The sequence below is a fragment of the Perissodus microlepis genome, chromosome 23, assembly GCF_051167445.1.
Source record: "Perissodus microlepis isolate ML-2025 ecotype Zambia chromosome 23, ASM5116744v1, whole genome shotgun sequence".
Taxonomy (NCBI): Eukaryota; Metazoa; Chordata; class Actinopteri; order Cichliformes; family Cichlidae; genus Perissodus; species Perissodus microlepis.
Genome location: NC_140482.1, coordinates 42,421,825 through 42,434,469, shown reverse-complemented (window position 1 = coordinate 42,434,469; position 12,645 = coordinate 42,421,825). Strand labels below are relative to the sequence as shown.

The window sequence follows — 12,645 nt, the reverse complement described above, 5'->3', positions numbered from 1 at the left end:
CTTGAAATATTTGTAGTTTAAAGAGAAAATATAGTTAGTGATGTATTAGCGTGGTTCCTTATATATATTTTAAATTCCTTGCCTATTTTACCAGAGCTGCCTCCTTTCTTCAAGAGAGAATTACAAAATATAGAAGCCGAGGAGGAAAGCACAGCAGCCCTGCACTGTGAAGTGTCTAAACCTGGGGTGTCAGTGCAGTGGAAGAAAAACAACACACCATTAAGAGCCAACAGGAAGTATGAGATGAAGCAGGACGGCTGCCTGCTCCAGCTCCACATCAGAGATCTTAAACCTGAGGACGGCGGCAGCTACACCTGTAAAGCTGGAGGTGCAGAAACCAGTGGGACTGTGACAGTAAAGGGTTTGTACACCGTGGTTTTAAACTCATCCACAGCAGACATTTACACAGTAAAACAAACTATTACATCTTCTTGTACATAGTCCATTGTTCACTATGAGCTAGATATTAAAAACATAGCGTTACCTTCCTTCCTCACCTCAGAGCTCCCTCCATTCTTCAAGCGAGGTTTACATAGCATGGAAGTTGAAGAAGGACGCATGGCTTCCCTTTCCTGTGAACTGTGTAAACCTGGAGTTATGGTGCAGTGGAAGAAGAACGGGCTACTGGTGAGACCGAATGCAAAGTATGAAATGAAGCAGGAGGGCTGCTTCGTGCAGCTGCTGATTAAGGAACTCAAAGTGGAAGACAGCGGCAGCTACACGTGCCAAGCAGGCAAAGCAGAGACCAGCGCAACTGTAACAGTGAAAGGTTTGTGCATGTGTGCATTTCAGCTGCATTCATGGAGTCTTAATATCAGTTTCTGAACACTTGTGGCACTTTAGCATTATGTAAGCTAAATCGTAGCATTCTGTATTTCTTAGTTGACCCCGTATCAAACTATTTGTTGGGCTGTTCTATCCCACCTAGAGCTCACTCTATTCTTCAACAAAGAATTAGAAAGTATAGAGGCTGAAGCAGGAGGTACAGCTTCCCTGTATTGTGAGCTGTCTAAGCCCAGCGTATCAATACAGTGGAGAAAGAACAAGCTCCCACTGAGGGCCAGCAGGAAGTACGAGATGAAGCAAGATGGCTGCTTCCTGCAGCTGATCATCAATGAGCTCAAACCTGAAGACAGCGGTAACTACTCTTGTCAGGCAGGAAGCATAGAGACCACTGCAATGGTGCAAGTAAAAGGTATGTTGATTTATTGCTGATCGGCGAGGTTACAAGAAGGTAAACACACTCATGTCCATTTCCTTTGTCCAGGACAACAACCGACTCCAGCAGAGGCACAACCTCCAACAATCATGCCGCAGGCAAAAGAAACAACTCCTGCTCAGGAGACGCAGAGACCAGTGGTCCCAGAGGGTAAACCAGCTCCTCCTGAGCCTAAAAAGAGGGCAAGAAAAGCATCAATTGCAAATTCAGAAAAAGACACAGAGCTTGTTTTTGACCTCAGACCGTCTGCGCTGAAGCATGATGATAAAGTCCAAAAGGACACTCAGTCTGCAAGAGCTGTAGAAAAAGGCACGGATGGTGCACAGAACGCAGCACGTGGACAGATTAATAAAGTGAAGGACAGGGAGGTGAACAAGAAAGCTGATAAACCTGTGAGACTACAGGAGACTACAGACTATAGGGTTGACGGGAAGGTCGAGGAGCCAGCTAGGCATTTAGAAAAAGAAACTGATGCTTTACCGGAGATGAAACAAACAAGACGACATACTGAAGAATTAGCTAAAGCTGACCACGAAGACGTTCAATCAGACAGGGCTTTGGATAAAACATGTTTTGAACAAAGGAAACAAAAAGAAAAGAAACGTGGAACTGAAAACGGCTCCGAACAACTAGAAATACATTTGGCAAAAACAAGTGGAGTTGAGGAGAAGCAGAAACATCCAGCTGCAGAAGTAGGAACGATAAGCCAGGATGACAAGTCTCCTGTGAAACCACTAGAAGGGTTGATTAGCAAAGAATCAATGAAAGATCAAAATATGAAATCTTTAGAAAATGAAGGTGAACTAGACAAAACAGAAGGAGAGCCTTTGAAACCACCAACAAGATCTAAAGGAAAACTGACAGATCCAAAGCCACCAATCAAGTATTTACTGAAGGATGGTGAGGAGATCCTTCCTACAATGTTAAAGATGACACAGATCGATTCTGAAGAAGACAGCAAAGAGAGAGATCGTCTGAATAAACAAGTGTCCAAAGAGTCAGAGAGAGGAACAAAGCCAGAAAAAGAGCCGACTGAACAACCAGAACGGCCGGTAGAAAAGGAAGATCCGTTTACTCATCCAAAGCCTCCTGTGAGGACAAAAAGCAAAGTAAAAGGTGCAGAAAAACAAGTATCACGGGACACTGAGACGGATCGAGAGGAACAAGAGCCAACAACAGGAGAGGTAAAAGTTCAAGACCAACCTATAAAACAGCTTCTAAAGCCGTTAATAAAACAGGCCGAAGAGAAACCAGCATTTGAGAGGAACCAGTCAGCAACTGAGAAAACAGAGCAGCCTGCCAACCCTCCATTAAAACAGCCAGTTCAAGCCATGAGAAAAGAACCGGAAATGGACCAGGACGTGAGACTGGCAGTGAAGCCAACGAGGAGGGAGGAAGAACAACAAACACAGGTGGCAGAAGACATTCCCCTCCTTTATATTTCTGAAGATGAAACTTTCTCAGAGGCTTTGACTGAGATACCAGCTGCCCACAGGGATGTCCAGCCCCATGAACCCTTTGTTGAGATTGTACTCCAGACGACAGAACCATTGAAGGAGTCTCCGCCGGAGATCGATATCAGCACCGAGGATGAACCACAAATGCAAGAGGCTGCAGTCAAGATCCAGGCTGCCTTCAAAGGCTTCAAGACGCGTAAAGACATGCGACCTGTTTTTAAAGAGGTTTTTAAGAACCAGACAGCAGATCTTCACGGTACGCTCACTCTAATGTGTGTTGTCGAGGGAAAGCCGAGCGCAGTACGGTGGCTCAGAAACGGCCAACAAATTTGCAACGACCAGAGATGCAGGATTACGACTACAGATGATGGAGAATGCACACTTGTGATCAAGAACCTGTTAAACAGCGACAGAGGAATTTATACCTGTGAGGCGGTCAGTAAGTTTGGTGTGACCTCCTACAATGGAAACATAACAGTGGTGCAAACCCCCCAGCCTGCTCCTGTGGCACAGAAGCCCGTACACCCACCTCTTGCAGCCATTACTCCTTTGCAGCTCGCCCCAACAAAGCCCGCAGCCCCGCCCAAAGACCAGAATGAGAATCTGCCACCGAGTCAAGCGCAGGTGCCCACGTCAGCAGAGGACTATGCAGAAAGCATGAACGTGTCGCTGTGGGAGGCCTACACGCTGACAGAGCATGCGCCTCAGCAGACCCCCCAAGAGAGGAGACGGTCCTCTGTCATGGCTGCCAGCTCCAGTGAGTGACTTAGCTTTAAAAACTTTATTGGGTCACATTGAAGCACTAATGATTCATTACTCTGCCTTCAACAGTGTCGAGTCCCTCTGATTATGACACAGCTCCCGATATGATGGAACCTGTTGAGATTTCCACAATCACACCGAGGTACCAGAGCGCAGATAAAACATTTGATTTATTCTATGAATGTCATTTTGTTTGGCTGTAAAGATGCCAAAAATATGAATATTGCCACAGGGAAGAACCAAAACCAACAGAACAAGCAGCTCTGAAGGATGATAACGAAGAGATAACCCAACCTCCGAAGACGCTATTAAAGATCAAAGGTCAGCAAGGTTATTTATTTAATATATTATTCATGCAACTTTCTGAGCAGGTGTACTGAAGCTATCCTCTATTACAAATGTTTAGGGGCCCATGATAGTAAAATGAGGACACCATCTCCAAAACATCGTGCCCACACGCCCTTGGACAGCACCGTCTCTGGATCTGAGTCGGAGGGGGAAGAGGACAGACGAGAGGTGATTTATGTTGATTGGATGCACATTATCGTCTATTTTTATGTCCTTTTTAAGCATCAGTGGAACAAATCTGATAAAGTCACTGTATGACAAAATAATATTGCACACGTCACAGCTGAGGCATAAATAATGTATTTGCTGTTTTCTTCCTCAGACGTCTGACATCTATGTGGCTCGAGCTCACTGTAGCCCTAACAGTGGCAGTAAGGAGAGTTTCATTCTGAAGGAGGGCCAGTTTGTAGAGGTCCTGGACTCTGTTCATCCTGACAGATGGCTGGTGAGGACCAAACCCACCAAAACCAACCCTGCTCGGCAGGGATGGCTGTGTCCAGCATACCTGGAGAAGAAGAGAAAGGTGGGATGTAGACATCCGCATGACAAGCATGTTGAAAATCTATACTGTTAGTTTATTATTATATCAACAAAGACGTTGAGGATTTAAAAAAAGAAGCTTTTAATAGTTATGACTGTCACTTTAAACAGGAGACCTTCCCTCAGCTGAGAGCACGTCAAGAGGATCTTGATGGAATTGGATGTACAGGAGAAGAGTACAGGAGAGGCCTGAGGTTTGTCATACTGCCAGTTTACTAGTATTTGGATACTGGATGACTTATACCGATGATGATTAAACTGTGTCAGAGTAAATACATGTATACATATTTCATGTATGTTCATGCACTTCTACGATACTTTGGTGTTGGTCATCACAGCTGGTCCTGAATAACATCTTGGCTTCTGTGATGAATCTATTTGTTTCCCTGTATCTTTAGTCAGTTGATCCAAGGCCTGATTGACGGAGAGGAGGAGTTTGTGAGAGAGATGAAGATGTTTATATCTCAGCAGCTAAATTTTCTGGACTCCAGCTACCGCGTCCCCGTTAACGTCCTCAACCAGAAAGAGCTCATTTTCAGGAACATCAAAGACATCGTGTTGTTACACGAGAGGTGACACACACGTGCTAGATCAAAGGCAAAACGCATCGACGTGTCAAATCACAGTAACAGAACTCGTGTTTTCTCAGGTGCGTCCTTCCTGGGTTGAGGGAGTGTGCCACAGATGATGACGTGGCCATGCATCTGATCAAACACAGAGAAGACTTTGAGAAGTATCTGCACTACATGGTGGGTCAAGCTCAGGCAGAGGCCTGCATCGCTGACAAGGCCATCCAACAGTTTTTCAAGGTATTCAGAACTGAATTCAAGTATAAACATTTAATGCTGCTGAAACAAAGGTGTGGAGAGCAGGATTATTACATCAGTCTAATGTGTTGTTGTTTCCTGGGATATTTCAGGAGTTACCAGAAGCTGGTAAGCTGGACGGTGCTGTTATGGATGTCCTTACATTCCTCCAGCAACCAGTGGAAAGAATTCAAACTTACCAAGCTTTACTAAAGGTCAGCATATAGATTTAATACCATTTAACATTTAAGGCTATTAGGGCTAATCTTCTTTACAGTGTGTCACATGAAAAGTTCAACTTTTTACCTGCAGGAGTTAATCAAGAATAAAGCTAAGAGTGGCCAGAGCTGCTATCTGCTGGAGGATGCTTTCTCTTTGGTGTCCTGCCTTCCCTGGAGGTCAGACAACCTGCACAAGCTGTCTCTGATTGAGAACTACCCGGCTCCTCTTATTGCCCTGGGCGAGCCCGTGCGTCAGGTGGGCGAAAATGACTTATATACAGTTTAGATCTGGTTCCAGCATGAAACAAGCAAACCAAAAAATCTGTCATAACATCCTAGTTGTGCAGAAACACACAAATGATTTCATGTCTTCTTCTCTTTAGGGATCCTTCACAGTGTTGGAGGAGACTCCAGAAATTAAGACCCCCTCTAGAGGGCATCAGAGACAAGTCTTTCTCTTCAGGGAATGCATTGTACTGTGTAAACTGAAAAAAGACACCAGCATGAACCGAGACACCTACATCTTCAAGAACAAAATGAAGGTAAGGTCATTTGTCGTTCTGCGTCGCACCACGCCGTACACTTACTGCTTTTCCAGTTCTTCATGTCGTCCTCCCACTTACTCGTCCTCCTCATTGTCTCCAGCTGAATGATGTGGAAATAAAGGAGACTGTGGGTGGAGACGAAAGGTCTTGGGGCTTGTGGCATGAACACAGAGGCTCCATAAGGAGGTACACGCTGCAGGGCAGCTCCACGCTGCTCAAACTGTCCTGGCTTAAAGACCTGAAGGAGCTACAGCAACGTTCCAGCCTGCCTACTAACAGTAAGTCTGTTAGTCCAGGTACTGAACATCGAACATTTTTATGATAAAACCATAAAACTAAATACTGTTTCATTCATTAACCTAACACGGCAACATGCATTTCTAAAACGCTGGATTAAAAGTTATCTCAGTGATAAACAGTGAAAGATAAACTGATGGGTCCAGTAACGCTGTGTGCTTGATGTATATTTGTGTGTTTGCATGCACAGGTCCCCCAGTGTTTGGCTCACTGTTGTCTGACTGCACATCAAAGATGGGACAAACAATCAAGCTGACCTGCAAAGTGTCAGGATCTCCAAAACCGGAGATCAGCTGGCTCAAAGGTTTGAAAATAGACACATAATAGAAAATTATACTTCAGATGGTTGCATCTGTTTGTTTTATCAGATCAGATCATTTCCCCTCATTCGCATACATATCTTGTTATTTATGTCGTCGTGTATCCACATTTTGCATTCAAAGTAACTTTGACTTATATGAAGAACTGACAGTTAAGCCAACTTTTCCATACTGTGCTGAACGCATTTATTAGACGAGCACCTAATGTGAGGTTTACACCTGCCCTGAAGTACCAGCATCATTTTTATGCTTCTGTAATGGTTAATCCAACATGTTTTAATACATTTGTGTTTTCTTGTTTTTATATCGGGTTGTCTAGTAAATTTGTTGCGCACTTCATCACGTGCCAATCCTTTGTCATCTAAACTCATGTTAGGTATAAAACTGCATTTCACCTTTTCCACTTTAAAAATCAACCCAATGTCTCCAAAAGTTGATTCTGTTCATCTGGACGTAGCGTTTTGTGGGAGAAACGTTTGGTCACTCACCCAGGTGACTCCTTCAGTCTCAGCTGACTGCAGGTTTCAATCTTATAAAGAGTACATATGATGACTGAAACCAGCCCACTGAAGGAACAATGGGCTGGGAGGTCAGTTCCTCAATCTTAATTATGCAAATTCTCATCTGAAGAAGTCACCTACGCTACGTCCAGATGAACAGAATCAACTTTTGGAGATTTACTTACCTGGATGATTGAGATGCATCAAGACAACCCAATATGTCATTTTTGCAAAGGTAGTTTCACTTTCAGGTATTACTGTGTTCCTAAAAAGAAAAGAAAAACGTGTGTTTGTGTGACATGTCACGGAGACAGTGTCCAGAAGAGCAGACTAGTTTATCACCACATAATTGAGTGTTATGGTCACAGTGATGAACCCACCTGGATTCTGATCCCTTCCTCCTAGATGGCCTTCCTTTGGAGGACGACCCACGTCACATCATCACAGCAGACCGGTCGGGCTCCTGCAGTCTCATCCTGGACAGCCTCACCGCGGAGGACTGTGGAGAGTATGCGTGCTACGCTACCAGCTTCATGGGCAGTGCTGGCACTCTGGCTAAGGTGGTGGTGCAGGGTGAGTTACCAATCCGAGTTTAAGCTATGCTAACACTGGGGCTCGATTGATATGTGCGCATGCGTCAGCCGGCACGCAGCCTGTTTCAGTTGCTGCTGCTTTTGTCTCCTTACTTTAACTTTTTCTTACTTTTTTCTTTGTCTTTTACTTTGTATGTTAGTGTTTGTTTTGTCTTTTCCAACATGTGGATCGAGAAAGTTTTGGTTCTCCTTGTTGTCGGGGAACTATTTTGTATAATTTCTTAGCGATTAATAAAGTTTTGTGATGCTGATTTACTTGCAAACAAATCTGTGCGTAAATCATGCGACTGTTTCACACACGTATCCATGATTGATCAATATTAGGAACACATTTAGACGTAAAAAACAAATAAACAACTTATTGGTTGCCTTAGGAATTTAAACACAAATCTTTAAAATGAATACTACACCTACTACACCTACTACTGCTTTCACCATTACTTCTACAAGTAACAACAACAATAATAATTATTGTTTTTATTATTGCCTTTTGGTTATTATTTACAAAAATGTCCTTTTTTTAAACAGCATAAGCAACAAAATGCACAGAATTGCAATAAAAAGAAAACATGTAAATTAAACAAATTACTAAATGTAGCGATGTAGCCTTTAACCTTTGTAATTTAAACATATTCCCCTATACGTTATTTTATTTTATCATAGCTTAAACATTCTTACCTTTCTTCAGGATGACTTCCATCACGGCAGCGTGATTTCTTGATGCTGAGAATTTGGATCTTTCTTTTCATTGTAGTGAGTTTTTGTTTTTAGGTTGACACACGACACCTTGTCCGTGTCTTCCACCTGTTTCTCTTCTTTCTCGTGGTCTGTTGGGCATTTTCATATCAACTTTGTGTTTTTTATTTAAGCCGCAGTGATCTCAGGAGAAATCATATTTGTCGCTTTTTATTTATTGATTTATTTTTAAATGTTTCGTCACTCCAGTCGAAACACTTTGAAAAGCTACACCTCTTCCGTCTTACTCCTTGGACCTCAGACAGCATTATGTAATTTTCTATAGTCTGACCTTATTCCCTGCCTGAGAGGTGCGGGCTTCGTTCTTACAGCATAGTCACCAGTTTTGCCATTTCACATCTGTGCTTCTTTCTGTAGAGAAATGGGGGCGGGGCAGTATGCAGATAGTATGCTGATTGCACAACGCTGCTGTGTCAGAATGATTTTGATTTACTAACATGCACGCAGCAGTGACAACAACATACACCGTTATGCACGTTTCATAAATCCAACTTTAATGTTGCCTACAAACTCTTTCGTTGTGTAGGGTAAGAACATTTCCCCTGAGAGCTCCGGAGTTACTAGAATAGAATAATCCTTTAATTGTCCCACAAGGGGAAATTTGGTTGTAACAGCAGCCAGAAAGACACATATACAAACAAACAGGACACAGGACACAGAACAGAAACATACAGTTTTTTTTCTTACTTATTTACATTAAGGACAGTGGTTACTATAAACAGAGAGTACTGTACAGTTATTAAATTAAATAAAAATAACTACAGATAAGAGGCAAACCAGGTTGCAGTGCGAATACCCACCTCTTATAATATTAATATAATAGCTGCTGCTTTTGGTTGTTTCTAGGCTAAACCTGATCTTTTCATGCTTCTTTTCTCCAGCTCCACCCAGATTCGTGAGTCGACTGGAAAGTGCTTGTCTCATTGAAGGAGAGGACATCCAGTTCTCCTGCTCCACATTCACCACTCCGTTACCGAGAATTAGGTATCGCAGCGCAGAGCTGACCGCTGTAGTCGCGTTACGATTTTGTAACTATTGTGTTTCTGCTTGCTCTTGACAGGTGGTTGAAGGATGGCAAAGAGTTGACTGACCAGCAGAAATACTTGATTATGAATGATGCACGGAGCGGGATCCTGTCTCTGACCGTCGTCAGGGCAACTGAAGCAGATATTGGGCAGTACGAGTGTGAGGTATAAAACATCGTCCATGTGTGAACACAGCTGGTGTCACTAATATCAGAGCTCTCGCTTTGAGATTATGTATGAAAATGTTTTATTTTGTTCAGCTTTGGAATGAACTTGGTGGCGTCAAGTGCAAGGCAGGTTTATGCCCCGCCTACGTCCCCCCGACTGACCGCGAGAATGACCAATCACAGGACTTACCTCCTAAAGGTATGACAGTCACAGCCAATGAAGTTAATGTCCTCCACCTAGGATGGGAACCCATAAGAGCATTTTTAAGTGGGGGGGGGGGTGTTCACACTCGCACTAGTTCAGCTGTGTTGGAGAAAGGGTGAAGCACATGCCATTGTCCAGTCACCCTGTTCTTACATCACACCATGTGACATCTCTTCCCTTCACTACAAACAGTTTGGATCAGTTTCACCTTTCCACCCTTCATTCATTTGATCAAGTTTACACCATTTTCAGACTTTACTCACGTTTTCCTTTTCCTCGTTTCACACACACTCACATCATGAATAGTTCCAACCACCCTACCAGCTGTCACTAGATTCCTAAGGATTATGGCGTTGGGTGTAGTCTGCACTGTAGCTGCATGCCACAGAGTTGATGCAGTTTCCATTTGCACTGTGCAGCAAATACAAAGTCCTAACTATTAACTGTCATATATCACACGAGATAAAACCACATCAACATTTATTCACTCAACCCATTTCCTATTTGGCATGTCATGAAAAATGCACACTTCATATCCATACCATCTCAGTATCTGTAACTACCATTTTCCAGCAAAAACCAACTTACACATAAATATCTCATCCTCTCTAATACTAATCTAAAACCTGAGTCATTGTTGTCTGTGAAGCTTCTCAGTCATCCAGGTCATCGGAGTCTAAGGAGCTTGGAAAGAAAAGCGTCTGGACTTCTTTAAGTTGCTTGAAGACGTTTCACCTCTCATCTGAGAAGCTTCCTCAGTTCTAGGGTCAAATGGTGGAGAGTCCCAGATTTAAGCCCTGTGGGAGTGTCCCCCCAAGTGTCACGGTTTGGCAGGGCAAACCGTGGGGATGTGGGGAAAGGAGGACCCAGGCGTGGTGCTCTGTGTATAAGCAATGCGTTTATTTACAGTGTGGTAAATATCGATGCACAATTAATCCCCGTGCTCCCCAAGACTCCCGTGTGTGTCTTCCAGTGGCGTCCGTGTTCGTGCTCCCCGCTGTCGTGACTCTGCACACCCTGTGCGTGCTGTCCTTCCTCTCCACGCTCCTCCTGGGGGGAACAATGGAAGCAGCCGTTAGACACTGACCCCTGCGGGCAAACACGATCAGTACTTCCTGGATTAACACACTGACCTGGAAGTCTAACGCAATGATCCCGTGTCGGAGAGAGCTCCACCACACTCTCAAATAGCTCCTCCGACGAGGCCTGATCAGCTGCAGGTGTGTCACGGACTTCAGGTGTGGCCAATCACTTGCCAGGGCCACACCCACACACCTACATACACACATATATCTACAAGCAGGGAGAACGAGGGACAGCAATAACAAAATACATATATAATAATAATAATATAATTCATAACTGCTCCGGGACCTTGGGTCGCTCCGACCCAGGACCCTGACACCAAGAGGGACATGGACCCCCTAATGATCCTCCACCTAATCGCACGAGCCAAGGTGTGTAAATCTGGGACTCTCCACCATTTGACCCTAGAACTGAGGAAGCTTCTCGGATGAGAGGTGAAAGTCCAGACGCTTTTTTCTTTCCAAGCTCCTCAGACCTGAGTCATTGTTCACTTGATCTTCTCTAATAACTGACTGTAGATCTGTAGTACTTCACCCTCTGCATGTATGGGACGTCTGAAATGTTTTGGGGTCACATGGTGTTCTCCAAGCTAACATTTGTTCTGTTGCCATAACGATGGGATCTAGTGGCTACCATTCAACATAGACACCATACCTTACTCCACAGCATCCCATGAGAAGACCCCGTATGCAACGTTTTGTGTGTTTCATCACATTTCCACTGTTCACAGAAGGCATGGATTCAAACTAAACAGATAAATATACAAAGCTTGGAAGAAGCTGTTACTGTATATTATGCAGTGATTTTCCAACTCTGCTAGTTTTGCTACAGAATCCACACTTAAAGCAGAGCAATACAGTAGAATAGAGCAATCAGTGTAAGTATAACATGTACGATCTACCAGCTATTGAGTATATATATATTTTCTGGACTGTTGACGCCATGTTTGCCCTTCCATTGTCCGTAACTTACGTATTTTCTCATCTTCCCTGTACTGGTCCTAAAGCAGGAGGTTCCTCACATGGACAGTTCCATGTAAGTCATCATTGTCATGATAACAAATAACCACTCAGCATCCCCCTCTCTCCTCTTGCCAACGCATGCCCAGCTAACTCTTCACTCCTATGAACAAAAGATGGTCATGTGCTGGGCAAGTGTCACTTTTGCGCCCGTCTAGCAGGGGGCATGTGTCCATGTCCTGTTGATGTGGTGGGTTGGTAAGATCCAACCCAGAGGCTGAAGGTAAGGATCACAGCACATTGTTGCTGTTCCTGCGCTGTAAGGTAATGTACCCTACGTGTTTCCTTTTTCAACTTATTAATAAGAGTAAAATCCTTTGAAATATATAATTACTGCCGTTGTTTTCTGTCTGAGTTGGTTTTGATCTTCATAGATCCCGACTCAGAGGGCTGGTCTGCTGCATTTGTGAAGAAATGGTTACAGGCTGATTTCAACCCAACTTCTATTGCAAGGATGCTTTTTCCTCCCGAAAGTCCTGAACAGTAAGTTCAGCTTTGTGCACTGACATTCGCTTCCACATTAAATCCCGATCATGTTTTGAAAGTGTTTGTCTCTGTTTAATGGTTTACTTGTGAAACTAGATCTGGATTTTAAGCATTTACTGTGTAATAACTGTGTCCTTAATCTAATGTGTGTCTCCAGCGCTGAGGGTGGTGCTGAAGTGAGTCTTTATGCCCCCACGTCAGCCGATCCAGCAGCACAGCAGCCCATGTGTTACCTTGAGGAAGAAGAGGAGATCTACATCTCAGAGCAAATACAAGAAATTGCAGATGGTATT

The 12,645-nt window shown here is 43.7% G+C and overlaps 1 protein-coding gene and 1 long non-coding RNA gene across 11 annotated transcripts in view; one reads left to right on the top strand and one right to left on the bottom strand.

The window, feature by feature from the left end:
* Positions 1 to 12,645, top strand: part of obscna (obscurin, cytoskeletal calmodulin and titin-interacting RhoGEF a) — a 40,883-nt gene that overhangs the window by 19,836 nt on the left and 8,402 nt on the right. For 8 of the 9 annotated variants that reach the window (XM_084922641.1, XM_084922642.1, XM_084922639.1 and 5 more), the window contains 22 exons: positions 95 to 361; positions 503 to 769; positions 929 to 1,195; positions 1,268 to 3,433; positions 3,508 to 3,580; positions 3,671 to 3,759; positions 3,845 to 3,954; positions 4,109 to 4,309; positions 4,438 to 4,520; positions 4,725 to 4,898; positions 4,976 to 5,135; positions 5,246 to 5,347; positions 5,445 to 5,609; positions 5,737 to 5,895; positions 5,999 to 6,176; positions 6,386 to 6,499; positions 7,421 to 7,588; positions 9,246 to 9,348; positions 9,425 to 9,554; positions 9,650 to 9,755; positions 12,241 to 12,349; positions 12,510 to 12,640. In XM_084922641.1, coding sequence (XP_084778767.1) covers positions 95 to 361; positions 503 to 769; positions 929 to 1,195; positions 1,268 to 3,433; positions 3,508 to 3,580; positions 3,671 to 3,759; positions 3,845 to 3,954; positions 4,109 to 4,309; positions 4,438 to 4,520; positions 4,725 to 4,898; positions 4,976 to 5,135; positions 5,246 to 5,347; positions 5,445 to 5,609; positions 5,737 to 5,895; positions 5,999 to 6,176; positions 6,386 to 6,499; positions 7,421 to 7,588; positions 9,246 to 9,348; positions 9,425 to 9,554; positions 9,650 to 9,755; positions 12,241 to 12,349; positions 12,510 to 12,640 — 5,322 coding nt within the window. The remainder of the gene's footprint in view (positions 1 to 94; positions 362 to 502; positions 770 to 928; positions 1,196 to 1,267; positions 3,434 to 3,507; positions 3,581 to 3,670; positions 3,760 to 3,844; positions 3,955 to 4,108; positions 4,310 to 4,437; positions 4,521 to 4,724; positions 4,899 to 4,975; positions 5,136 to 5,245; positions 5,348 to 5,444; positions 5,610 to 5,736; positions 5,896 to 5,998; positions 6,177 to 6,385; positions 6,500 to 7,420; positions 7,589 to 9,245; positions 9,349 to 9,424; positions 9,555 to 9,649; positions 9,756 to 12,240; positions 12,350 to 12,509; positions 12,641 to 12,645) is intronic. The other variant, XM_084922644.1, reaches the window with a different exon arrangement.
* On the bottom strand, positions 3,592 to 7,500 carry LOC146362264 (uncharacterized). 2 transcript variants are annotated; one of them, XR_014799530.1, is made up of 4 exons: positions 7,396 to 7,500; positions 7,201 to 7,280; positions 5,941 to 6,023; positions 3,592 to 4,291 (listed from the first exon to the last, which is right to left on the bottom strand). It is a non-coding gene; the product is annotated as an uncharacterized LOC146362264 (long non-coding RNA). The 2 variants fall into 2 exon arrangements; XR_014799529.1 differs by lacking the exon at positions 5,941 to 6,023 and having other exon boundaries at positions 3,754 to 4,291.